This window comes from Pelodiscus sinensis, unplaced genomic scaffold (genome assembly GCF_049634645.1).
Source record: "Pelodiscus sinensis isolate JC-2024 unplaced genomic scaffold, ASM4963464v1 ctg82, whole genome shotgun sequence".
NCBI classification, from domain to species: domain Eukaryota; kingdom Metazoa; phylum Chordata; order Testudines; family Trionychidae; genus Pelodiscus; species Pelodiscus sinensis.
This window is the reverse complement of record NW_027465999.1, coordinates 256,620-283,505: the sequence shown is the minus strand read 5'-3', so window position 1 is coordinate 283,505 and position 26,886 is coordinate 256,620. Positions and strand designations below refer to the sequence as shown.

Here is a 26,886-nt window from a genome sequence, read left to right as displayed (position 1 = left end):
GCATGCCAGGCCACAGGGAAGCATTGTGACTTTAGCTGCAGAGTTATGAAAATCTGCTTTTGCTCATGCAAAGTTTTATTTTTCTTGTGCAATTGGTCACTACACTCAGCAAGAGTCGCTTTCTGATGACATTAAAACATGCAGCAAGACTTCCTGTTTCTTCCAACAAACAATACAGAAGTGGAGATTACTACATGGTAAACCTGGAACTGCCTTGCCCCTCAGACTAGGTTTCAAAATCAAGAGAATGGTCCAGAAATAAAAACCTTTATGGCCACAAGTACTGTATGCACACAATACTGAATGGGAGTTCGGTTCCCTTCCAACCAGGTGCCATGCCCCCCACAGCAGGGGGCCTGCTGCCTCGGCTGGGAAGAGATTAAATTAGAGTCACCAAGGAAGGGTTTGCTAAGGTTATTAACGTACCAGAAGCACAGAACTATTTGGCTACCCACGCAGCATGGGAACGACCAGCCAGTCCAGTTCTCCCCTCTTGGGGCCCCACATGAAGGATGCAGCGCTCCCCCCCCCCCCCCCGCCCCCGGCTGTAGAGCGGCACTACAGCCACCCAGTCAGGAAAGAAAAGAGGTGTATTTCTCATGTCAGCACGTGTGACTGACAGTGAGAAGGGGGAAGGAGAGAACAGACAGTGAAGTGACTCAAGGAGCCTTGGGGAGCGAGAGGATGCCTGGGGAAGTATCTGCAGCCAAGATGCTAGGCACAGCCCTTGACTGAAATAAGCAGGAGCTGGGGAACTCCAGTTTGTGCTTCCCTCACATCCCAGCTCTCGGGTGGCTAGGAGAGGAAGCCACTACGTGTCACTTCCCAGCCTGAAGCCAGGCTCTCGGCTTGAGCGAAGTACTCAGAGCTCTGACAGTGGAGCGCCTACAAGGGTACGCTTGCAGGCTGGGGAGGGGGCACTCCTGTTCCCACGCCTGGTAGTGAGTCTGAAATCAGTGCTGGGGGAGCACAGAGGGGCCTGTTCTAAACCGCAGGAAGTGAGAAAAACCAATTTTGTGCTGTTTTCTGGAAGCAGCAAGAAGGGAGTCAAGGCTAAAGCCAGTTTAAGATAGTCATCTGTACGACTGACTATCGGCAGAGGGAACCCGGGCAGCGGGTTAGGGTGTTGGAGGATCACATCTGGGAGGAGTCTGCTGCCAGGCCGGGCACCTCTGCAGAGCAGAAAGTGATGTGTTTGGCCCAGGGGAAACAGCTCAGGGCGCTAGAGCAGCTGCGTCAGGTGGTTAGGTTCACAGGCCCCTTTGGGTTGTGAGGCAAAAGGGTTATGAGATACGGGGTAATACATCACTGAGTCAGAACCCTTCTCCTGCGGGCCCACCCCCCTCCCATCCCCAAAGAGATCCGTGCAGATGCTGCGGAGGAAAGTCAACAGTGACTGGGAAGGAGGGGTGGGGTTTAACGCAGATCCTCCTCTTCGCCCTGGATGGTTTTCTTGATCCGGAGCAGCATGGTGGTGAGCCACTGGTCCAGCCGCGAGATGGAGTCGTACTCCTTTACCTGCACGGTGGGGGAGAGCGCGACTGGCATGAGTGACACGCCACACGGCTGTGCTCCGCGGCTGGCCAGGCCCCATGCAGCAGGTCATCGCATTTTGGGATTCAGTCCCCTCACGGCGAAAGCCACCCAGTGCATGGCTGGTGAAAGCCAGCGTCTCCGCCCCCGCACCTGGGTCTGTAGCGTCACGGAGCTCTAGGCACGTGTCTAGGCTCCATGTTTTTAACCTAACTGGCGTTTTGTCAATTTAACACACAGCCGCATGCAGCCTGCTGTGCACGGATCTGCAGAAGGGCCAAGCTCCCCCGGTCCCCAAGGAAGCCAACAGGAGCTGCAGCCTGCGCAGACACAGACATCTAGACAAGGAAGTCAGGGGCAGTAACACCCCAGGGAAGTCAGGCAGAATCTGCCGGACACAGTGGGGCATCTCCGGGGCACCCTGACCCTTCACGTTTCACACCCACGTTCGCCCATCTGCGCTCACCGAGTCAGTGTAGTTGTCGATGTTCTGTTCCTCGTGAGCTTCCAGCAGCTTCTGAGAGGGGAAGAGAGGAACAAGGCTCGTTTCCATACATGGCAGGGTCTCCCAGAGTCCTGCTGCCCCTTCGGTGCCAAACCCAGATCACAAGAGCAAGCAGAGACCCTGCCGCTAGCGCGGTGTTTTAAGAAAGGCGAAACTCGCCGGGCTGGCGGGCAGCCTCAGCCAACCAGCGGCCTGTGCCTCAGGGCTGGATCTGGCGCTACTGGAGGCAACAGATTTAACGCACAAGTCGCAGGAGGGGCGGAGCCGCCCTGGCGGGTCACTGCAGTCCAGCACCCTCTCTGCACGAGTCCCTGTTGGGGAGCACCCAGCCCCCCGCGCTCCCCCGGTGACGGACCACTCGTCCAAGTGCACCAGCACCCTCCCACCTTGCTGCTTAGCAACACTGCAGCACAAGAGGCTTCCTGCACACCAGCTCGGTGCTCGGGGGATGGGTTCTCCAGAGCCAGACGGGGCCGGTGGCTCCTCATGCTGCTACGGGAGGAGGGGAGTCTGGTACGGAAGAGCTGGGGATTCAGGACGACTGGGCCCAGGGAAGAGCTGGTCTGCAAGTGCCCACCAGGGGCCAGCCAAGCAGGGCTGGCATTAGACTCATTGGGGCCCCACGCCCAGGGCCCTGCTGCACCAGGCCGAAGTCTGAGCAACTCTGAGGCAGGGGGTCCCTGCTGGCCCATCCCCAATGCTGGCCCTGGCCCTGGCCTTTCAACGCAGACAGCTGGGGCCCCGGTGGGTTTACAGGAGCTCAGGAAGGCGGCGGCCGAGAGCCCCCTGCCTCAGACCACGACAAGAGCCCTGCAAACGTCGGCGGTGGAGTCACGTCTCTGGGGATTCGCAGTGCGTTGGCTCTGAAACGTCCCCACCCAGCCATTTCTCCCACTGGCCCCTCTCCTGCCCCGAGGGGTCGGGGGCAGGCGCAGCAGGGTCCGAGCGCCAGGCAGAGCAGGGTAGAATGCCAGCGTCACTCACTTTCACCAGTTTGCACTCCCTGGAGTCGGAGAAGGCTGGGAACATCTCTTCATATTTCTGCATGGCCAGCTGGAAAGACAGAGGAGTGAGTCCCAACAGGAGCAGCCTAGACGGGAGGCTCCCTGGGACAGGGCCTTTGCTGGGTGTTTCTACCGGGTTCGGCCCGGGGCACCCAGGCGCTGCCAGGGTTACAGGTCACAGCATCCTCGGCCAGGCTGCTCTGCAGGCCCGTGGGCTGCCCTCGCTGGAGGGGCTGGCGAGGGGTGTTTCCAGGCCCTGCCCCGGAGCACCGGACCCACCTTGGCGTTGAGCATGTCGATGCAGAAGTGGCAGAGGGCCGCCTTGAAGAAATACTCCTTGGCGCTGTACTTCAGCAGGGGGCTGTCCATCGCACTGGTGCCCACCTGGAAGGCAGCGAAGAACCAAGAGGTGAGCGCCCGTCCGGGGCATGGAGCGGGGCACCCCCTCTGGATCCTCCTCCTCCACAGCAGGACAGGAGCAGCTGGCCCACCCACAGCCCAGCCACGGCCACTGCCAGGAGCTTCCGATGGGCCATCCCTCCCCTAACCGAGGGAGGCATCTACACAGCCCCGCTGAAAGCGCCTCAAAGCGAGCTGGGCCCCACAGGCCAGGCTGCCCTTGGCTCTCCCCGGGGAAGGGAGGCATCTGTGGGAGGACGACAGCTGAGACAGAGCCCCCACCTGCTCATAGATCTCGATGGCTTTCTGGTACTGCTCCAGCTGGGCGGCGTACGTGGCCACTTTCAGCAGACACTTGTTGGCAGAGCTGCAAAGAAACAGGTGCCAAGGAGCAGGCTGCTGGCGCCCACTGAAGCTGCTCTCCCGGCTGGCCCCTCAGGGGGGCGTGAAGCGCGCTCTCCCCTGCTTCGGGCTCCCTCAGATACACCCAGCCCCCCCAGCTGCCATGTGGTTTTCTGGTCCCCGGCAGCAAGAGCGCCCAGGATCCCCGCCTTGGGCGCGCCCCCTCCTGCTCCAATGCACACCGGGTGGAAGGGGCTTCCCCCACAGGGCCAGGCAGCCTCGCAGTGTGTTCTGTGAGCTGCCCCTGGGCCCAGAGGCACATGGGTTTGCCCGGGATCACTACGCCCATCAATAGCGGGGGACACGAGCGGGCTCCACACGGACCCTTCGGAGCGATACCACCACAGCCTAGACCCTGCACTGCACGGAGAAGGCAAGGGAGCAGGGGGAGCCACCGGCGCCAACGGGGCTCCTCCTCACCCTCCGGAGGCGGACGCGGAGCACGGGGAAAGCCAGGACGGGGACCCAGTTCCCAATGACCCTGCTGGCCTGGCCGGCACTCGCCCGCAGAGCGCCTGGCTGCGGAGGCAGGAAAGCAGCGAGGCTTACCTGTTGGACTCTTCCCCTTTGTAGTAATCAGCTGCTTGCTCGTAATGGGCTATGGCCTGGAGAGAAAGCAACAGGCCGTGAGCGCTCCCGGGGCACAGAGACCAGGACCAACGTCTCCCGGGGCAGCCCCGCACGGCACAGCTGTGGAGAGAACCCCACCCACAGCCCACTCGCACGGCCAACGCCAGACTGCCGGGCCTGTGCGGAGAGCAACGCAGCCGGGGGCCTAGAGCTTCCAGCCCCCGTCACACAACGGCAGCCCCAACTGAGACGGGCACTGCGTGAACTCCGAGTCCCTGACCAAGAGCGGTTACGCGCTCCTCCCCCGCGCCCCCAAAGGGGAACCAGAGATTCACTGGCTCTGGGCAGGTGCGCAGGCTGGAACCCTGCTCTCCTCGGTCATGGCCGTAGCTACAAGGCCACCCTGCCCCACCTCACGCGACAACGCAGCCGCTACCCACACAAAGCTGGTTTGTAGCCGTCTCCGAGTCGGCCCTGAGGAGCTGTTGTGGGACCACAGCCACCGGCCCCAGCAGGAAGCGTTTTCCTCCCACCAGCTCCCTAGCAGAACTTCACAAGAGACCTGCCCGGCCCCGGCTTCGCCAGCGTTGTGCCGGGCTAACCTAGGGAGTGATTTAAGCCGGGGACAAAGGCTCCTGGACACGGCCCCTCGCACGGGAGGCTTTGCCTTAGCTTACGGCAACGCAGAACAGGTGTGAGCTAGAGAGAAAAAAGCCACCATTGCCAGTTGGCCGCAGCACCAGCCTGCATATGGGCAGCCCCGGGGCAGCAGCCGATGCTTCAGCCCCCATTTCTCCTGGCTAGCGTCTGGTGAGTCATTTTCTCTTCCAGGAGAGGTGGGGGTCTCGTGAGCCAGGAGCGCGTCTAACAGGATTCAGCCCTAGGCCTCCCAGGCCACGAGCGCCAGCCACGGCAACGCTCCAGGCCAGCGTGCGCTGACCCTGTCTCCAGCTGAAAGCGCCACGAGACAAGCCGATTCATTCCCCTCCCCCGCAGCCTCAGGCCTCACCTTTTCGATGTCCACCAGCTCCGTCTCGTAGATCTCCGCTATGGAGATGTGGTGCTTGGCGGCGATGGTGAATCGGCCCTGGAAGAGGAGACACATGAACGCGCGCCCCCCAACACAGCCACTGCTGCCCTGGGACATCTTCTGAGCACGGCACCCGCGGTGGGGAGGGCGCAGCCGCGAACCCAGGCTGCCAAGGCTCACTGCCCCCTGGGCACCACAGTGGGCATCAGCGCACCCGGCGTGGCAGCAGATTGCGGAGCCACTCCAAAGCCTCGAGCACAATTCTGGATTCAGGCCGCCCTGCTCCGGTCAATCCCCAGGCCGAATTCTCTCCCTTGTGCCTAGTCACCGTGGCACCCTTTAGGCTGGTAGGGAAGGGCCAATCAAGAGACGCAATTCCAGCTACATTCATTATGTAGCTGGAGTCGATGTGTCCCTGCCATCCTCCCAACAGGAGGCCAATGGGCTCCCTTATTCCTCGGGGCTGCCCTCTGAGTTTGATTTAGTGGGTCTTTACTAGACCCGCTAAATCAAACTCTGGAAGATGGATCGTGGCAGCATCCTGTCCTCGGCTTCTGCCTCAACGTGGCCAAGAGCATGGTGGCTGCATCACTGATGCTCACAAGAAGTTTCATGGCACTTTTTGGGAGGGACTCGATTTGGCTGACAGCACTCTCAGCAGTGCCACAGGGCTGGGAACCCAGGGAAGATCACCCAACCGTTCCGTGGCAGCCCACAAAGAGAAAGCGAGGCAGTTACATGGACATTGCGGGACAGACTCACCATGTCTGTGTAGATCTCGATAGCTCTGATCAAACAGTTAATGGCCTCTGTTTAAAAAAAAAGAAGAAAAAAATTAGCACAGGCGTGTAGGGAAATAAAGCCACTCGGTAGCTCTTCTGACCTGCCTGGGAAGGATGTACCCATGTGTTTCTTTAGAGCCAACCCCTCCACAAAGTCAGGAGCCACCTAAGAGCAGCTGCTGAAGCGGACTTCAGGGAGCCGAGAGCTGGCGAGAGGCGGTACCTAGGCAGCTGGGCCTGTCGAGGAGCTAGTCAGGCGAAGGTGGGTTTATCGGATCCCCTACAGCTCCACAAGGCCACAGGGCGCAGTCCAGCCCCGCCTGGCCGCAGGGAGCAGAGCAGGAGGCTGCAAGGAGTGAGGGGCGCACGAAACAGCCCCTCACTCCTTGGCAAGGAGGAAGTGCTGTCCCAGGAGCTGTAGCGCTTGTTTTGGGTACAAAACGGTCCTTCTGCCTGGCTTAGGGCGTCCCAGCCAGCAGCCCACCTCTGGAAGGGAGCTCCACTACTGGCGAGGAGAGCAGAAAAAATAATCCCACTAATGAGAGGAAAAATACCACGAACCCCACTAGGACAGGAGCAAATCCCTCCCCCACCATCTCCCCCCCTTGCAGAAACACCGGCAGCTCTGTGGAGAGCCACGTGGCTGGGTAATCGGAACAAGCCGCTGGAAGATTAGGCAAATCCCCCGAGGATTACGTGTGTCGTCTCCTCGGGTTACTTCCTTATCTCTTCTCCCAAGCGGCTCTCGCTGTGCACTCGGCCTATGCTGGCGCCCACCAGGCCAAGGGGCACGGAGGCAGCACGCGAGGCCTACAGAGCACTCCCAGGCCTGCCTGTCAGCTGACGCCCCTTCCACAGTACCAAGGAGCGTTAGGTCCAAGAACCCCTCCAGTTCTCGGCTGCACAGAGCAACTCAGCTCCAAGAAGCTCAAGGAGGAGATGTCACCGTTTGCCGCATGGCCAGCCCCAGCGCCGCTCTGCAGGCTGCCCAGGCTAGCTCGTTTCAGCGGCTCTCCTGCTCCGCGTCACACCGAGCACGTCGGGGGAAGAGGGACGCTCCCAGGGGGCGGGGCTGGGCCGGGGTTACTGAGGCCCCGTTCCGAGCGGGAGGGTGCCTGCTGCGTCGTAGCCACCCCAGAGCAGGGCAGTGGCTCAGGCCGGACTGCAAAGCAGCCAAGCCAGGATGGAAAATCCCGTTGAACTGGTTATAGGCAGCGTTTAGCTGCTTAACTGATTGGGGGAGGGGGGTGCAGGCCCGTGTGGCGTGGGAGCAGCCCTTCGCCCAGTGGGCTGCTCCTGGGTACGGAGCAACCAGTTACGCAGTCACGGCCCGACTTCACTCCTGCCCAGAATTCCAGCTGCCGTCCGGCGAGACAGCCGCCAGCGCTCCGCCAGGGCAGCCGGCCCGGAAGCTCGCACAGCGTCCCAGTAACGGGTGTATCCCGGCGCAATGCAATTGTGCGTTGCACGGACCGCGAGCGGGGTGGCTCTCCGGCAGCTCTCCCAGCACGGCAGACAGCTCCTCCGGCTGCACAAGGGTTGCCACGAACTAGGGACCTCAGCGTGTCATGTGACAGGCCCACGGCCCAGCGGGGTCAACTCCCCCAGGCTGCAAGTCACCCAAGAGCGGCCAGATTGGGCAAGATGGACCTTTGCTCTGCCCCAGCAGCCTGTCTGCTCGCAGGGGCCAGTGCCAGGTGCTCCAGAGGGAGGGAACAGAACCGGGAATCCTCCAGCGATCCCACCTGTCGCCCATTCCCAGCCTCTGACACACAGAGGTAGGGACCCCATCCCTGCCCATCCTGGCTAACAGCCATCGATGGACCCAACCTCCATGAATTCATTTAGTTCTTTTTTGAACCCTGCTAAAGTCCTGGGCTTCTCAACATCCTCTGGCGAGGAGTTCCACAGGTTGACTGTGTGCTGCGTGAGGAAATCCTTCCGTTTGTTCGTTTTAAAACCTGCTGCCTGTTTACTCCTTCCCATAGCACAGGAACTGGGAATGAATAACTCTTCCTTATTTACGTCCATGCTGGCAAGCGCAGTGATCGGCTTCCAGTAGCGAAGGGTGCAAATCAGGGAAAGAATTTTTCCAAAAGGGGTCTGCAGTCCCTCTCTACCCCTCTCCGTAGGGATCTAGTGGCCACGACAGACCTAGAGCTGGATGCTGCGGCTCCAACTCAACATGCACGTTAGGTAGCCCCAGCTGACGGTGCAGTAAACCCTCAGCCAGGAGGCCAGGAACAGACCCGGGGGAGTTACTCCGTCCCAGCAGCCTGCCGGAGTGTGGCTCAGCTTCTGAAAGGACTCTCCCCGCCCCCCGCGGCTCAGCCCTCGCCTCCAGCCGGGACGTGACCCCAGAAGTCCCGACTTCCAGCTCCTGCGGGGCAGCCCCGGCAGAGCCGTTCCCGGCTAGCGCCTTACCTTGCGGGTCAGCTTTCTTGAAGGCGTTGCCAGCGTCCACGAAGCTGGTGGCTGCGTCGTGCTTGCTCTGCAGCTGCAGGTGGAGCTGGGCTGCCTGGCAGAAGGCATTCCCTGCAGCTGGAAAGGAAGCCACCAGGGTGAGGAGCGGGGCTTCCCGGAAGCGGAGCGCTTGGGCGGCCACTCAGGGGAGACCCCAATGCTGCCCAGCTGATTAGCAGGGACCTCCCCCAGCTAGGTTCTGTGGTGGTGCACATGCACACGTGCCTCAGTGCACAAGTGAAAATCATTCCGCACCGGGATGGAAAAGATTAGCGGGAGCACGGGTGAGGCCGTTTGCAACGCAGCCGGTCAGAGGGACACCCAGGGGTTATTTTGCAGGTGCAGCTTCCTCGTCCTGCAGAGCGAAGGAAGCCGACACGGAGGTGGCGCTGCCCGGCGGTGTCTGGCCACACGGCGGGGCTGTCCCCCACTCCGGCTCTGGGCATGCAGGGCAGCAGCAGCTGCTTCCTCTGACTGCGCGGTGCCTAGCCCCCACCCCGGGGCTCACTAGCAGGCTCGCGGCCTGGCTTTCAGAGCCACCGATCCCTTGCAGGACTCGGCACGCTGGGCAGAGACCAAGTTGCAGAGCCCCAGAGCCAACGGTTGCAGCTCGGTCCTGCTGGGGGACCCGCCCCCTCGGCCTGGCAAAGAGACCCCGCCCCAGAGCAGCCTACGTACCGCTCCAGTTCTTGACCATTTTGAACATGTTTGCCGCGCGGGCGTAGAGATCGCATGCTTCTTCTATCCTGGAGGAGCCCCTGCAAACAGACCAGCCGGCACCTCGTCAACTCACCGCCCTGGAGACCCGCACCCGCCATTCCAAGCCCCGGAAACGCCACGCCAGGGGACCATCTCTCCCCTCGTGGCCACAGGCCTCGGCCTACGATAACAGCTCCCCCACGGACATGGGCCAGAGTGAGCCTTTACCTCCCCAGATGCCGCTTCTAGCTGGCCTGCCACCCGCGCCCCCACAAAGACAGGAAGCCGTCACTGAAAGCCCAGAAGAAACAGGCGCCACTAGGCCACTGGTCACCAACCAGGAGATCAGGATCCACTGGTAGATCTTGGGGCCTCTAGCAGGGGATCCAGACTGGTTTGGCCTAGAGGCTGCCCCCCCCCCCCCCCAGCCGCTGCACATCTCCTGCCCTTCGCCTTGGAACTGCCCCACCCCGCTTGCAGGGCAGGGGAAGAAGAGGAGGCTGCGGATGTCAAGGTGCCTGTATCCTCTCTCCACTGAGCAGGGAGGGGGCACCAGGGCCGGGGATGGAGTTTCCTGGCTGCTTTGGGGAGTGGTGCCTGGCCAGGGCAGGGGGGAGCCCCACGGCTCCCACCCGAGGTAAGTCCAGAAGAGCCGGGAGTAACGGGGCATCGCTCACACCAGTGAGGCAGGGTCACCGGCTCAGGGGCTCAGCCAGGAGAAACACGTTCTGAACGGAGCTATCAGCTCCCGCCCGCTAATCCCCTCCCGTAACTGCGCTCAGCTGCTAATCGGGCAAAACAGCTGCTGGCGTGGGAGGGGCCCCATGAAAGCCACAGGCCTTCGGGATGGGGGGCCCCTAGAAATAGCACATTCCCCGGTGCAGGGCACTCAGCTGCCAGCCCATGCCTGCCAGGACCCAGCAGCGACAGTCGGTCTGCCCAGCAAGCCCAGAGGAGAAGTTCCCAAGCTGGGTCAGAGGCAGCCGGCTAAGACAAACAGGTCCAGTCAGACATTGCGGCAAGAAGGCACAGCCCCCAGTTGTGCTAATGAACACCCCCCACCTACTGAAATAATCGATCCCGACTCAACACACGGGGCCGAGGGGACTGGCAAGCCAAGCTGCGTGGTGACGGTGGGGTATTTCAATCAGGAGCGCTGAGCGTTCATGCTGCACTTTCCCCTCCATTCAGAACTCTGCTAAATTAGCGGCGGCAAGAGACGGAGACACCGGTAGCAGGGAGCGGTTTGCCGGTGCCTCAAGCAAGCCCTGCAGAATAAACGCTTCTATTGCCCTCCTCCAGGACTCTCAGGCACCCCGTGATCACTCAAAGTGCCACCTCTTTTACAGGTGGCTGAAACAGAGGCAAAGTAACTTGGTCTAATATTGCAAGACAGTGTGAGCGCCACAACTAGAACCCACGTACCCCACAGCCCAGCTCCTCTGTACCCCAATACGTGACTAACACCAGGGTGCTGCGGAAGAATTTCGACTTTATCTTCGAGACCATTTATACCCTGGAATCCAGACTGCCAGCTGGCTTAGCGCCAGGTGCGTTTGTTTGCAATAAACACGCTACTTTTACCTGACAAGCAACTATTCCCATGTCTCCCCCCGACAGGCGTTTTCGTTCCATTCGAAAATTGTTTGCACATGAGACAGACCTCGCCAAACAGCTTGTTGAGTCAGCGAGTTTTTCCAGTGGCTCGGATCAGCTTGCGGGACAAAGTTATCCCTCAGCCTCACGGTGGTTTCCAAAAAGGGGCCAAAGCTGGAGTCTCCATGGTTGCCGCCGCATGCGTTAACTGAACGTGCCGCTGCCCTGGGCGGCGCGTACACCACAGACCACCACTAACTGCAGCGGGACTGCATGAGCACCAGCGCTAAGCCAACTGAAGTCACAAGGGGCAGGACCATGGAAACTCTGGCCAATGGTTCCTCGCAAAAGCAGGAAAGAGACTAACGAGCTAAATACCCCGAGCTGAAAGGACTAACCCGGAAATGAGGCTGCCTGAGGAACTGGCTATTTGGAAAACAGCGAAGCAGCCCACTGCAGAGGTACGCCGTGCACCCAGCTCACGCCACTCCCCTGCAATCCAGCATCTCAACCCCAGCAGGCAGCTGGGCCCTCTGTGGGGTCCAGCTGGATCAAGGAAGTTCCATGCCACTCTGTGAGCCCTTACCCACCCGGGCCACCTGCTGCTGTGCGGATGCTGGAGTGGTGCAGTGTCCCCTGGGCTCCTTGGTCGAGTTGTTCCCCAAGGCTGGCCTTGCAGCTCTGCCCCACCCTTCCAGCTGAGAAGCAGCCACGGAGCGGCCCGACCGCTGCAGATTTCAGCAGCATCCAGCATGCTCTGCCACGAGGCGTTCGAACGTGAGAGATCAGCGCGGGAAGCCGATTATTCCACTGAAATATTGCAGCACACAATGTTCTACCCTATGTTCCCTCTTTATGTTGGTGCCACAAACTCGTAAGTACCAGGGTGCGAAAAGCAGAGAAACTGGACACTGCTCAGAGCGGAAGCGTGACCTGGTGGTTAAGGTGCTGGGCTCCAAACCCAGCTCTGAAACAGAGTTACCTGGTCCTCTGCATCGCACCTATGACAGAGAGCAATCGTTCCCTATTTCACAGGGCGAGGCACTCACACGACAGAGAGAACGGACCTTGCAGGTAGCAACATCCAGCATCTGACAAGGAAACTAGTATTGCTAGTTATGTCTGCAAAGCAGACTGCCGCAACTCACTACGGAGAAAGGCAAAATTCAGACTGAGGTTCCAGATCAGCGTCTGCGTCTTATTTACAGGTGCAAGTTTTAAGCATTTGACTTATGGAAGGCCAACATGTTAAACCTGAACAAAATGTATGTGGTAAGCGGTGAGATTTTGGGGGGAAGTATCCCTTGTTCAGACAAGCTGCTGCCAGTTAGCATTTCGCACAATGGGATCCGGTATTACATACCCACCACTTGTTTAACAGGAGTTGAAATCATCTCATTTGTGATGCGCTGAACACATCACTAGAGAATTCTGGTTGCTAAAAAATGTCCTAAAAGGTTTTCAGGGGAAAGATTTTAGCCCAAATCCCGGTGACTTAACAGGGCTTGCTCCCCTGGATTCCTTGGCTTTATTTAAAAATTCCCTTCAACGATGTCTCTTAAAAATAGAAGCTGTGCACGTGTACACCCACACTATACATATATACAAACAAGCTCAGCAGAAAACATTTCCCTCGCGCATTACAGGGCCACCTCTCTGTTCTGCTGCTTGTCCAAACTGCTGTTGGAGCACATACTTGGGAAGAGCAGAGCCGCACAGAACAGTACTACTGTGTCGCATGCCAGCGGGAAATCCAGGTGCCTAGAGCCAGGACACACCGGCCTGGAACGATCAGCTGGCAGCGTGTGCTGCATTCTCACTTGTTACAGGCAAAGAATGTTAGGAGGCAAAATTAACAGCCTCTTCTGGGGGAGTTTTCAGTTTCCTATTTTATTATTAATCACACTCCAGACATCAGCCACTTCCTCTCTGCCCTGGAGACCTGCCTGCCAGCCCACCCCGCAGCCTTTTTTTTGCGCTGGCGGAGAAACCCTTCTCTGTGGCAGCTCTCAAGGCCCAGAGCAGGGAAGCTAGTGACCCAGATGGGAGAACACAGCCTGAGTCATAAGAAGCTCATCCTTTGCTCCCCCACCCCTACTCCTCTGGTTGCTACTGCTGCTTCACTGAGAACCCCGCTGCAGCAGAACGAGATGCACAGCTGACAAGCTGCAGAGAAACAGTCCCCATGTAGGGCCCAGATTAAAGCCAAAAACGGTGCTGGCTTCCCACTCACCCCATCTGCCCCGATGAAACAGCATTTTAACCCCCCGCCCGTGCGCACACATGATGCATCCTTTTCAATGGGCAGCCTCCGGCCTCGTCGCCGCCACTCACAGCGCTCACTGCCAATCCCATTCACCAATAATGCAGGCCTGCTCCTCACAGAGCATCCCAAGCACCCTGCACAGCAGGGGTGGGGAACCTTTTTGGGGTCGAGGGCCACTGACCTGTACAAAGAGCAGTCAGGGGCTGCACACAAGTGAGAAGCGGGGGGACTGGAGCACCAGCACAGGCTCCCCAATACTGGAGGGAGGACCCTGAGCCTTGGGGGCCGGAATCAGGCAAGCCGGGGGCTGCACCTGGCCCTGGGCTTTAGGTTCCCCACCCCTGCGGTACAGTTTCTAGAATCCCAAGCAAAGGTATTTCTGCAAAAATCGACCCCCTTGCCAACTAGCTTTCCCTGCAATTTCTCCTATATTCAGCCCCCCCCCCCCCTTTTCCATTCAGTCCTACCCATTACCTCTGTATGTTACATTCCCTACTGTCGGATGCTTGCACCTGCCCATCGTTTGTAGACGGGACACCAAGCATGTTCAATTTAGATTAATCAACTAATCGAGTAGTCGATTATTTGCATCGACTATTCACCCAGTCGATCAGGGCGCCTCCACCTTTGACATGTAGCAACTGCCCCGCCAGCTCTCGCTGCATCTCCAAGGTGGACGCGTAGCGAGGAGCACGACCAGCCGGGGACTCAAGCAGGGCCCCGCACTCCCTGCTTTTGAAATGTACAGGAGTCCGGGGAGGCCTCTGGTAAATTTCAAAAGCAAACGGAGGCGGGGCCAGCGGGGGGCTGTTTGAGTCCCCAGCTCGGCCCAGGCTCCCCGCAGTGCGTCTGCTTTCGAAACGTTGCAAGAAGGCGGAAGCACCGCCAGTTCCCCGCTGCATCCCTGCCCCTTCTCCGCACAGAGGCGGTGCTGAGGGGAACCAGCTTTTACACCAGCTCCCCCAGCACCGGCTCCGCCTCCCTTGCTGCCTCTCTCTGATAGAGGCGGGGGCGGGGGGGGAGCTCCCTTGCTGCCTCTCTCTGATAGAGGCAGAAGGGGGGAGCAGCTAGTCAACTAGCATGCCAACTACCTGCTCCCATCCCCTACTTCTCCCGTCGCTTGCTGGCTCCCCAGAACACGGCCCCAAAATCTGCATCGGCTTTTCTCTAGCAGCCCTAGGGCTTGGTAAGCGCCTCGCTAATGTGACGCTCATGGTCACCCTCAAGCTGTTGGCCACTACCTCCTCCTCTGGCGAGGGAAGCCACGGAGCACTCACCACAGAACGTGCCTTTCGCTCCATTACGAAGGATCCGAAGGCCTAGTGGTGTTGATACCAGAGCTTAGGCTGGCTCAGCGGCCCCTCGCGAGGTGTGAATCTCTCACCCCCCGATGGACAGTCCCTCAACCCATGTTTCAGGTCGACACCAGGCCTAAGTGACAGTCGAGACATTGGCAGATACACTGGGGACTGGACAGGAAACCGACAGCGCACAAGAGCGAGCGGTGACGTTCTGAGCGAGACACCCAGGCGGTGACGGACTCTCACCCTCCACAGCCCAGACACACACACCTAGTTCTGCCAGACCCACCTCTACATGCAGGGGTCTCCACTTTTTGAATTGAAGTGCAATGCAAGATCCACCTCAAACCCAAACACGCTTTCCCCGCCTCCTTCCCACCCCTTCTGAGCCCCCCACCCCCTCACTCGGTCCTCTCTCCTCCACTCACTTTTATCAGGCTGGGGTGCAGGGGAGGGGGACGCGAACTCTGATCTTGGGCTAAAGGATTTGGAGTGTGGGAGGGGTTCTGAACTGAGCATGGGACAGGGAGCTGATGTGCAGGGGGGGGCAGGCTCTGGGAGGGTGTTTGGGTGCCTCAGGGCTAGGGCAAGGATTTGGGGAGCAGGAGGGGTTCTGGACTGGGGCCGGGGTTCGGAATGCAGCCTCCAGTTGGGCACCGCTCACTGCAGGTGGCTTCTGGGAGGTGGTGCAGGGGACTAAGGCAGGTTCACCCCGCCCCTGGTCCTGCACCAGTCCCAAAAGCAGCCAGCAAACTCTCCCCATTCCTGCGCCTTTCTGCTCTGTGGAGATGGGGTACAGAGTGGGGGGAGGGGAACCCTGACATCAGCACCCCCCCCCCCCCCCATCTTCTTCCCCTGCCGGCACAGCAAGCAAGAGGCTCCCGGGGGTGCAAGGCAGCTCCACGGCAGAGGGCAGGAGCAGCAGTGCTGAGAGGAGCAGATGAAGCGCCGGCACGGTCAGAGGCTCCAAGTTCTACCAGCAGATCCCGATGGACTGGTCGGTGACCAGGCCTCCGCTGCTCACGCCCCACGGGGTTAACCTCAGCAGATGGGGCTGTGCCCGCCCCAGTGCAAGCTAACCCAGGTGTCAGCCGCAATTAACGCTGCACCAGGGCAAGCGCACATCTTGATTCACTGCAGCCTCTCTCCCGCCGCCCAGCAGGAAAGGACTGTCCCCCGCCCCACAGCGCCTCCAAGCCGAGCAGCAGGGGGGCTGGTGTGTTCCTGTGATTAGACCAGGCCTCGCCGCCTTCCCTGTGCCTCGCCTGGGCTTCTGCAGCCAGGCAGCTGGCGGAGCTACAGGGTGAGCCACCTGGCAAGGCTGGATTCTCCCCCCCCCCCCCAGGGCTCACCCGGCCAGGGACCCCCCCCCGACTATCCTCCCAGGGCAGAGGCCACAGGGTAGACAGAGATTGTACCCCCCATCACTAGCCCCCCCCCGCACTAGAACAGCCCTCGGGGGTGGGGGGAGGGGCAAACCCAGGCTGGGCGGGGGGGGGGGGGTGAACCAGGCCCAGGGAGGGAGGATCGGTCGGGCCGGGGGGGGGGGGGGTCAGGCCCGGTGGGGGGTCGGACAGGCCCGGGGGGGGGGGTCAGGCCCGGGAGGGGGGTCGGTCAGACCCGGGGGGGGGACAGGCCCGGGGGGGGGGTCGGTCGGGCCCGGGGGGGGGTCGGTCGGTCGGGCCCGGGGGGGGGTCGGTCGGGCCCGGGGGGGGGGTCGGTCGGTCGGGCCCGGGGGGGGGGGGGGTCGGTCGGGCCCGGGGGGGGTCTGGCCCGGGGGGGGGGCCCCGCTCACCCGAAGAGGCCGGCGAGGAAGGACTGGGCGCCGCGCACCTTGCGCTCGGCCTCGGCCAGCAGCTGCAGCGCCTCCTTCTCCTTCCCGGCCGGGTCCATGGCGGGGGGGGGGGGCTGCCGCGAGCGCCGCGTCACGTGACCGCGCCCGGCCCGGCGCCCGCCCTTTTGTCACGGGACGGGGCCCTCCCGCGCCACGTGACCGCGGAGGGGGCGGTGCCTGGAGCACGTGACGCGGGCGCTCGGTTCCCCCCGCCGGAAGTGCCCTGGCTAGAGCGCCCCCGCCTGGGCAGGGGGCCCCTAGAGAGCGGCAGCGTGACGTGCCCCCTCGGTTGCTATGGAGACAAGCCCGAGAGAGCCCTATGGCGCCCCCTGCTGGCAGGCTCCTGTGGCAGGCCCAGTGCGCAGCGGGGTGACCTTGGAACCGCCCGGCGACCCAGCTGGGTTCCACGCGTGGCCGGCGCAATGTCGGTTCCTGTGGCCACGTGCCGCCGACTCCCCTCTCGTTTTTTTCCTACCGATATTACTAACGTGACGCACTGAAAACAGGGCCCATGCAGCGAGGGGCCTGCTGACTGCACACAACCAGTCAGAGCGCTGCTACCCTGCCATCCGGCGGCCCGTCCGGATAGGCCAACGGGGCAGTCGCCTACGGTGCCAAGTTAAACGGGGCGCCAAGTGGTGGTGCAATATCATTGAGGGGCTTGGGGCGCCAGTGGCTAGCAGCTAGTCTGGGGCCGCCCCTGACTGCAATCAGCACACCCCGCAAAATCTAGATACACAAGCACAATGAGCAATACTACCCTATCCTGGGGCACTGTCCTGGTTATGATAATCTTGCAGCCCACTGCAATGGACCACAGTCCAGTCCACTCACTAGCAGAGGTCGCTCATCACTGACTTGTAAGATTGAGCGATTCTTTAGGCCTCTCAGCAGAGAAACCCCAGCAGAGGCTTAGATTCTCATGGAGAGGGAGTGACGAAAGATCCTATGGAGATACATCTAATACCTTTATTCCCTCTGATGTATTTGCAAACATTCATGTTAATGTTTTCAGTGCAGCAGGGTTTTTGTATTTTGTTTTTGCTTATTTTAATATCCTCTGCCATTTCCCAGCTGCTACAGATTTCTCTGTTGCAGTGAAGATCCCATTTGCATGACTGCATGCTTTCAGTCCCTCAGTTTAGCACTGTAGAGGTCAAAGAAACCTTGCCTTGGGAATACTGTAGCTAGGTAGGCCATCATTTCTGACAAGGGAAAGAGTATAAAAGAAATGCAGTTATTAAAAAAACATCCTGACAGAAATTCACAATGACTAAACATTACTGTGCAATGCCTGGGTAAATCTAAAAGGAACACCAAGTGAATTCTTTAAAGATGTATAGTACTGTATTAATAAGGATTGTACAGCAGCAGCAAACAGAAACTATGGGGATGAGCTCTTTCATTCTACATTTTTGGTCCTCTGCTGTTGTATTAAATGTTGCTGCCCAGCTTTCCAGCCCATTGTTATTTGTATTAGAGTGGCACTTATAGGCTTCAACCAAGATTAGGACCCCGTCATGCCAGGTGTTGCACAGACACAAAATAAGAATCAGTCACTGCCCCCAAAAGTTTATAATCTAGAGGCTTATAACCTCCTATCACACATGGGCATCTGAGGCCTAGAATGCAAAGTGACATTGGGAGTGGGCTGCAGAATCAACAATGGAACTAGATCTGAGTCCCAAGTCAGATCCCTTCTCACCAGAAATCTCACATCTTGGGGCTATTGTGCATCACTACGTTGAACGTCTAATTCCAAATCCTTTGGCACTGGAGCTGCAGGCAGAAAACGGAGCTTCTATTCATTCTAATATTATTAGACCATGTCCCCATCAGGCTGACTTCTGCTTAAAAAGCAAAATCATGATGCAGCCTGTTATTTTTTATATGCATCATGAATGTACAATGCCACACTGTGCTCTTGTACTATGCACTGCCTGACCCCTTCTGATAGGACTGCAGGTTGCTTTTTTTTTTTTTTAATGCACACAGCTGCAGGAAAGATTATCCCTAAATACCCTGCAGAGAGCTGGGCGCGATCAGTTCTCAGTGATGACACTGTGAGTTGCAGTCACTTGGCAACTCCCATTCTTCAGTTGCTGTATTATTTGATTGATATAACAGGTTGGACCGCACTCCTACAATTGGGTTGACACCACAAAAGCCTAAGGAATTATTGCACTTACAGGACACACCATGGATTTGATGGGACTTTGCACGGTCTCAGTGATCCTGCCTTTAAGTCTTGAGCCTTGCCCAGTGGACCACAGCTGCATAAAGGGATATTTAATTAAAGTAGCATGTGCTGAATTAATTAGCTAAAGCCAAATTCTGGGTTTCAGAGACTCACAGATTTTAAGAAGGGACCTTTTGATCATCTAGTCCAACTTCCTGAATAACACAGGCCACAGATTTTGATGCAGCTATTCCTGTACTGAGCCCACAAATATGTGTTTGGCTAAAGCCTCTCTTCCAGAAAAGTCATCAAGTGTGGATGTGAAGACTTCACAAGATGGAGAACATGGAGGTTACTGACCCGTAACTGGCAGTCCTTTGAGATGTGTGGTATCTATCTATATTCCACATGATCTGCATGAGACAGATTTCTAGTAATTAGTGACTGTTGGACTTCCACAGTTCTCCTCCTCATGCTCTGACCGGACGGCATAAGGAGCAGTGCAGACTGACACCTCTCCAATTCCCCTTCTTACTGCAACTTGGGACGAGCCAAAGAAGAGGGATAGGAGGGCAGGTCGTGAAATACAGATAGGGTCCACACAGCTTGAAGAAACTCTCATTATAGGTAAGTTCCATTTCTTCTTCGAGTGCTGGTCCCTATGGGTGCGTCTACACCGCACCCTTAGCTCGAAATAAGCTATGCAATTTGCTCTACATGAATTGCATAGCTTATTTAGAGTGTATTTCAAAATAGCTTATTTTGTAATTTGGTACTGTCTACACAGTGCCAAATTTCAAAATAAACTGCTATTCCGAAATGTCCCTTAATCCTCATGGAAAGAGGCTTACAAGGACATCGGAATAGCGCGCCCGTTATTTTGAAACTAATTTGAAATATCAGGTGCACTGTCAAGACGTGGAATAGCTATTTCGGGATACTGGAAGTATCCCGAAATAGCGCTGCAGTGTAGATGTACCCTTTGTGTATTCCACACGTGGATGACTGGTAAGCGGTACTCGAACACAATGGAGGTGTTAGGAATAGACATGTGTAATGCTGCTGTCCCAACTGCAGCGGAGGCCTGGACCAATGCAGAATGCAGGGGAGGAATATGTGGCAACTGCTAACAAAGAATGATGCAGCCAGAAATCCACTTAACTAGTGTCACTGACCAGATGTCTGTCCTTGCAATCACTCCACTATAGCAACAAATCACCCAGGTAATGTCCTAATCAGCTTTGTTCTTTGCAGATAAAATGCCCAAACCTGTCTGACATCAAGAGAATGAAGTCTCTCCTCTCCTCGTTGGAGGCATGAAAATTTGGAAAGAATACGTTGATTCATATGACATTCAAAAATTAGCTTGGGGATGAATTTCAGGTGCAGCTGAGGAGAACCCCTTCTTGTGAAAAATGATGGTGGGTAAGCCACGAGGGCCTGCTGGCTCTGGCTGACAGGGATGGTAATCTACATGGAGAGGCAGGACACTGAATACATAGCTAGTGGTTTAACGGCTGATCTAGAGTGTACAGAGAGTATGAAGTTGCGTCCTATTGTGATGTAGGTTTCGTCACCACTAGGAATGTCCCAACGAGACCTTTGAGGGATCCAGTGGTTGGTGGGTTTGTAAAATGCAGTAGTCTTCTATTGCTGCTATGGACTCGCAGTGACCTAACAGAAAGTCCTGATGTCTTCAGGGTCAAGAGATAGTCTGAAATAGCAGGGATTCCTGTTCATGAGTCCTTGGACTTAGCAGCTCTGGCCTTTGCCCGAGCTTGTGCCTTGCTCATCAATGGAGGCTATTGTATGGCAGGGAAAGGGCGGGCGGGTCACCCTGACTTGGGTCCAACTGAGGTCTCCATAAAGTATTTCTTCAGTCAGAATTCTTATCCATGGCAGGCTTGGGAGGGAGAAGGGAGAGAGCATCAGAGGTACAGAGCAGAGATGAGACCTCTTCAAGGCAACAGAAGCTGTGCTCCCGGAGGAGCAGGGACAGGAGATATAAGATAGGTTCTTATACCCCAGGACTTTGGACACAGTCTTTGTCGGTGGGGAGAAGACTAAGCCATACTAACTATGCTATAATGATAAAGCTCTAACAACACTAATACCAAAAACTGTGTACAATTATATTTACAGCTTCTGAAGACAACGACACAGGCAGTTCTAGGCTCAGAGGATTCCATCCCAGACTATGTGGCGATAAGAAGGACCTGGAGAGGTGCTGATCCCCTAATTACCTTAGTTCAAGGAGGACAAGTGCACAGGTGCGGAGCAACGGACACATTAACTTGCTCGAACTCTCCGGTTTCGGGGTCATGATGTGCACAGGTGATTCGTGGCAGCACCCAGGAGGTGCACTGCCGTCCCGTGCCCCTGCCAAAATGTTGATTGATAAATAGGGTGCTCCCTCATGTCTCCTCCCTGCTCCTCTGGGTAGCCCTCCCTGTACCCCGTTCCCGCCTAGGCACGCATTATGGCATGCATGTGTACTCCCGTGTCAAATATACCTAGGGACCTGCATTTGAAGAAGCACCACTTCTCCATTTGGAAGTTTTTTTCCCCCAATGGCTAATTATCCACACGTTAAAATTTGTGTCTTATTAACTAGCTAGCCAAGGACAGAATTTTATTCCTTGATGTTGAAATCATTGATGATTAATTGGATTATTTTATACATTGAAGATGCAGAGGTATTATTATAAATATGAACCATAAGACCCCCCCCCACCCTGTTTGTACACAAGCATAAGTTTGTATGCATCTGTGCTCCGATGTGCCTGCAGCTTCATTGCCATCAAAGACTACATCCATTTCAGTTCAGATCACTTTTCATCCCAGTGTGAACTTTTGAGAGGAGCCCTAAATGAATTACTTCCAGATGAAAGGTTAGGTATCCCATTTCACTGCACAGAGCTCAGAGACTGCAAACAACCCACCAGCCCGTATTATGCCCATGGTAACAAAGCAGTGAGTATACACTATCATATGCCTGCTTGTTTCTTCATTTGTCTAAGTCTTGTTTCACTCTATGCACTCTAGGGTATTTTTCTGTGCTGAACACAATACCTAAAATTTACAAGTGTTTTAAAGCAGGGGAGGTAAAACAGTGATTCTTATAGCAAATTAATCTTGAGATTATTTTCCAGGCAGGGCTTCTTTGACCACAGCCTCTGCATATGACCAGCTGGAGGTTTTTAAAAGTGACGTCACCACTTTGGTTATTTCCACGGTCATCCAGCGCTCCTTTAACAATACAACGCGACTCTCGATGCATTGTGCAGCACCTTCCGTGCAAACGGCATGTCCTCCCCTCCTCGTAAGGCTTTGCAGAGTTAAATGAGGCAATTGCAGTAATGAATAGCAGCAGAGGGCAGGAAGAAACGAGGAGGCATTAGCATAAGAGATAAGCCTGGCTTGGACTTTTAAAAGACTCTCATGTCAAGCATGCTGAAACAGGTGCAAACCATGCAGAGACTGCAATTTTCGTTTGAAAATATGTCTTGCTCCCTTTGCTTCTTGCTGTCAAAGATGACCTAGCTAGCTTAGGTTTTTATATAGCCTCCATCACCATGGTATCTAATGTCGTCAAGAGATCTCGTGATTATAAAATAATAAATAGGTATTTCTAGCCACCCAGGAAATGCCACATCATTTGACATACAGCTTTCCTGTGAAATCTTCTGCACTATTTGGAGTGCATGTATCCAAGCGTTTTATAGGTGACACCGTAGAGTCCTGATTGCAGAGCTTTCTGTCCAAATAATATTTACATTCATGATTTATGATGCCTTCGAGGCTTGTTGGTCTTTGCCAGATGGCCCCTCCTCCTTGCTTGGAACGCTGCAGTGCAGTTGTAGATATCAGCTGCGTAAAAGATCACCTGTTAAAATAAGCTGCTTCTGTAAGCATCCCTTCTGATACTGACATAGGCAGAATGCTGGGCTTAGCTTTTGAATATGACGGAAGGAGGGAGGTAAAGGAGATTTAGAAGTCAGTACTTCACAGTGCACTATTCAGTGCTAGGAAATCAGAATCCTTTGCCAATGCAGGAAACCCTGCCCAACGGTCAGATCTCTTACAGAGGTTTTCCTTGGACACACCCATGTCTAGCCCTGCTATGCACCTGTTTATAGGACTGTTCCATTTTCTTGGGTTCACGGAGATATGGGAGCACCTACACAGAACAGACTGCATAAGGGAGAGCAATTTCCTCCACTGCAGGAATTACTGGGCGAAACTCCATGCCCTGTGCTATGCAGTAGCTCCAGCTAGATGAGTGCAGTGACCTGGAGATCTACAAATACACTGGCGGAAATGTTTACTGTACAACGGAGGCAATATTGACTTGCTTTGCAAATTCATGGCTGCCGGGGGCTACGTTAGCACTAATTATTACCATAGGAGAGAAGGACCGGGGCCAGATACTGATCTCACTTACAGCACTGTAAATCCTGTGGAGCCAAGAACAGAATCTGGCCCCCGCGCCAGCCACCCGCTTACTTGCCTAAGGCAGCACTGAAGGGCCCTGTCCCTTGTCGTTCTAATGATTGATCATTGTGTTTCCCCCCTTAAGAGCGAAATGGCAGATGTAAACTCCAAGAGGGCAGCTCAGTTCTTGCAGAAATGTATTAAGCCGGAGGACAGCGGAGGGGACGCACAGCCCAAAGAGGAGATAATAGAAGAGCCGCCTATGCCTGTCATCACTCAGACATACCCTCAGACAGTGCAAGGTACGTGCATTTCGCTGGCCTCTTTGTGATAATTAATTATACAGCAATGCCATTAGGTTGTTATCTGCCTCAGGCTTGGCTATGAAGAGCCAGGTCCCCGTGTATGGAGCTGTATAAATAATGGTCACACTTCACAGGAAGGGAACATTTTAAAGTAGTTTCCAAAAGATGAATAGATGTTATAATAGTTGATTAACCATTTGTTAAAGAGTCTCACAAGCCAACAGGTTATTCATAACCACCTCTATATGTTAGGAGCCATTCATGTCTGTGGCATGCTTTTAACATCAATGAAACCGGTATAAAGTATTTATAAATGCATCCCCGTTATATAAAGTGGGACCCAAATGGTACTATTAGAGCTTCATAACTAAAACCAAACATGTACAACTAATTTCTGCATGCTGCTGGGCAGTATGCTGAGCAGACCAACTTTCAGGAGGAACTTAGTTCCACATGGCACCAAGAAGCTCGGGAAGGTTGGCTGAACCAGACAGCTTCCACACCAACTCCTGAACTTACACACGTACTACTGGTCTCCCAGCATGCTCAATATTGATCCCTTTCCTACAGCTCTACCGTCCCTGTCCCTTATTTGTGTTCCTCGGCAGCTTGAGGCATGGTTTGCCTGCTGAGATCAACTGGACACATCTCACTTTATCAATTCCCTACTTTTGCATGAGGCTCTGGTGTTGATGGCACCCTGGGCTCTCATGTTCTCTGCCTGTGGCACAGTTTTAAGGCCGGAAGATGAAACGCTTTGTTCTAATTGAAGTAACTGGTCTCAACACAGGGGTATTTGGGTGACATTTATAGTCTGTGATGTAAAGGAGATCAGAGTAGGCAGCTCCTTCTGGCCTGACTCTCTATGCAGTCATGAAATGACCGTGCTTTCAGAGGTTGGGAGGGGGCTAGTACAAGTTTTTGGATTATATTAATAGCGACTTTGGCTTTTCTCCTCCCCCCAGAGGAAATATCAATGGTGTTCAACACCTACAGCGTGGCAACCAATCTCGGCCCTGCCGCCAGGAGGAAGAGAGAGAAAGGTGCGAATCACGACGGCACAAACACCTCCCTTTACGTGGACCGCCGCAAGTCCAAGGTGTGGAACTACTACACCAAGCTGGGAGATGCCTATGTCGAGTGCAACGTGTGCAAGAAGCAGCTCTCCTTCCACAACAGCACCACCACCATGCGGGAGCACTTGGTGAGAAAGCACAGCATTCGTGACACTTTGCTGTCGCAGCTGAAGGATGACCAGGCTTCTGAGTCTGACTACGTGGCTCAGGAGAACATGATAAAGAGGTCCCGGCAGATGACACCAGAAAACTACATGTACCATGCTGCATCCTGCTCGGAACCGAGGACTGATGTGATTCTGGAATTGGTGCTTGAAATGATATTCCGTGACCTCCACCCTCTTTCTGTGGTGAAAGACAAGGGGTTTGGCCTCCTCATTGGGTATCTAGAGCCTAATTTTACCCTCCCATCTCCTATTCAGCTCTCCAGCATGCTGTGGCATAGATACAATGTGGTGAAGCAGCACCTGGAGCGCTATTTGCAAACAGCCCAATCCATAGTCATCTGTGTGGAGTTCTGGGTGTCCCAGCCCAACCAGACATACTTGACAATCACGGCCAACTTCATTGATGGAGAGTGGCGCCGGGCAAGATGTACCCTGGAAACCCTGCTAGTGCACGAGACTAAAGGAGAGGGTGATTTAGGAGAGAAGCTCTACAGCATCCTGTCCGAGTTTGGGCTATCAAATAAGTCCATTTTCTGTGTGATGCATGACACCCTGCAGAACACAATGATGAATTCGCAGCAGCTCAAGAGGGTTTATGGCTGGACCAGCCTTTGCTGTGCTGCCCACATACTGCACTTGTGCATCAAGGCAGGGCTGGAGATTGAACAGGTGCAAGAGACTCTGACTGCAGCCCGGGGCATTGTGAGCTACTTCCAACAGGACGCAAAAGCCACCTGCTCGCTGAACAGCAAGTTGGAAGCGATCAACAAAACTAAGTTGAAGCTGGTGATGGATGTGGGGTCTCGCTGGATAACTACCATCGAGATGTGCGAGAGCCTCCTGGACCTCAAATGGGCAATCATGTCCTTGCTGGAGGAACATCCCAAAGGGACACTGGCTGTGCAGAACTTGGCTGACCACCAATGGAAGCTCTTGCAGGACCTGGTGCCAGTCATGAGAACGATTAAGATCGCCACATCGTTCTTGCGCGAGGAGCAGAACATCTCCATCTCTTCCCTGATGCCGTGCATCCACGGTATCGTCGCTGCCATTGGGCAGCAGTTGGAAGAGTCCAGTGATGTCATCAAGATGGTGGTGGGCAACATCAGGTCAGAGCTGATGCAGCGCTGGAGTATATCGGAGGACGAGAAGGTGCTGGAAAGCCCTGCGATTATTGCCTCATTTCTAGACCCCCGTTTCAAGGAGATGAGGTTCCTGAGCCCCAGCCTGAGGAGTGAGCTGCATAAGAGAGTCAAGAATATGCTGTCGCAGGTCTTCAACCACCAGTCCCCATCTTCTACTCAGTTCTGGGTGCCAAACTCAGATTACAAAGCGGAGGTAGGAGAAGCAGGGAGCCAGATGTCGGCTCATAAAGACAGAGGCCCAAGTGGCCAGTTCCAGAGCATGTATGACATCCTTTTGGGGAAAGACCCAACGGAGAGCATGCCAGAAATCCATCAGCAGCTGGAAAACTACATTGTGGAGCCTCTCTGCAAACGCAGCACCAATCCGCTAGACTGGTGGAAAACCAATGAGCACCGCTTCCCCGCCGTGGCAAGATTAGGCAGGCAGTATCTTTCCATACCAGCCACTGTCGTGCTGCCAGACCAGGCCTTTGCTGCCAACGAGAGCACGCTGGAGCATCGGAGAGCAGTCCTCGCTCCTGAAAATCTGGACCAAATTCTGTTCTTGCACCAAAATTTTGATTTTTTGGAATCAATGAGAAACAGTAATGAGATGCGGGGCAGAAATCCACTTGTCCAGTATTGAAATGCAGCAAGGGTGGGAGAGTTCAGAGGTGACGTGTAATAGTGTGTAATGTGTGTCTATCTTTTTGGTGGGATTTTGGAAAAATGTCTGGCCAACTTCATTGCCATTGAAACGATCCTTTGATGTCAATGGAAACAGAGTTAAGCCAATGCTGAGTGTTTCTCCAAAACCCTTCCTACATGTACAACCCTGTTTTGTTAACCACTTTGTGACCGTTTCATCCAACTCAAATACAACGTAATTCAAGAGCTGAAAGAAAATGTAAGTTCTACCAATTTGGACTTCATGGCCTCACCTCTGACTATGGCCCTCGGGTGTACTAGTAAAATCGTAAAGGATATAAAAATTCACATTGTAGCAACCTTTTTACAAAAGAAACGTCAAATATATTAATATATATAAATGTTACACTATTCACTGCTGCATGGATCCTACTGCTGCCTAGTCTAAAGCTGTGAGTTTTCATGAACCAGGCCACTGTCCATTATTTTGAGATGTTATTCAAGTTGCACTGATGGCTAAAAGCTTCAGCCCTCAGAGCTACTCTCCTCTTTACCAAGAGGTTGTTCTT

General features: G+C 55.4%; 2 protein-coding genes across 3 annotated transcripts; one reads left to right on the top strand and one right to left on the bottom strand.

Moving 5' to 3' along the window:
• Positions 1 to 54: 54 nt before the first annotated feature.
• On the bottom strand, positions 55 to 16,505 carry NAPA (NSF attachment protein alpha). Its single transcript, XM_075917989.1, has 11 exons — positions 16,346 to 16,505; positions 9,367 to 9,446; positions 8,650 to 8,766; positions 6,206 to 6,252; positions 5,423 to 5,500; positions 4,393 to 4,448; positions 3,724 to 3,808; positions 3,322 to 3,426; positions 3,023 to 3,091; positions 2,000 to 2,050; positions 55 to 1,518 (listed from the first exon to the last, which is right to left on the bottom strand). The coding sequence occupies exons 1-11, from the start codon at positions 16,441 to 16,443 to the stop codon at positions 1,417 to 1,419; spliced, it is 888 nt and encodes a 295-aa protein (XP_075774104.1). The 5' UTR covers positions 16,444 to 16,505; the 3' UTR covers positions 55 to 1,416.
• A 3,336-nt stretch (positions 16,506 to 19,841) lies between these two features.
• On the top strand, positions 19,842 to 26,563 carry LOC102457710 (E3 SUMO-protein ligase ZBED1-like). 2 transcript variants are annotated; one of them, XM_075917955.1, is made up of 4 exons: positions 19,842 to 19,984; positions 20,706 to 20,833; positions 23,143 to 23,299; positions 24,268 to 26,563. In XM_075917955.1, the coding sequence occupies exons 3-4, from the start codon at positions 23,149 to 23,151 to the stop codon at positions 26,313 to 26,315; spliced, it is 2,199 nt and encodes a 732-aa protein (XP_075774070.1). In that variant the 5' UTR covers positions 19,842 to 19,984; positions 20,706 to 20,833; positions 23,143 to 23,148; the 3' UTR covers positions 26,316 to 26,563. The 2 variants fall into 2 exon arrangements, with proteins under 2 accessions (XP_075774070.1, XP_075774069.1); XM_075917954.1 differs by lacking the exons at positions 19,842 to 19,984; positions 20,706 to 20,833 and adding an exon at positions 21,423 to 21,536.
• The last annotated feature ends 323 nt before the right edge of the window (positions 26,564 to 26,886 follow it).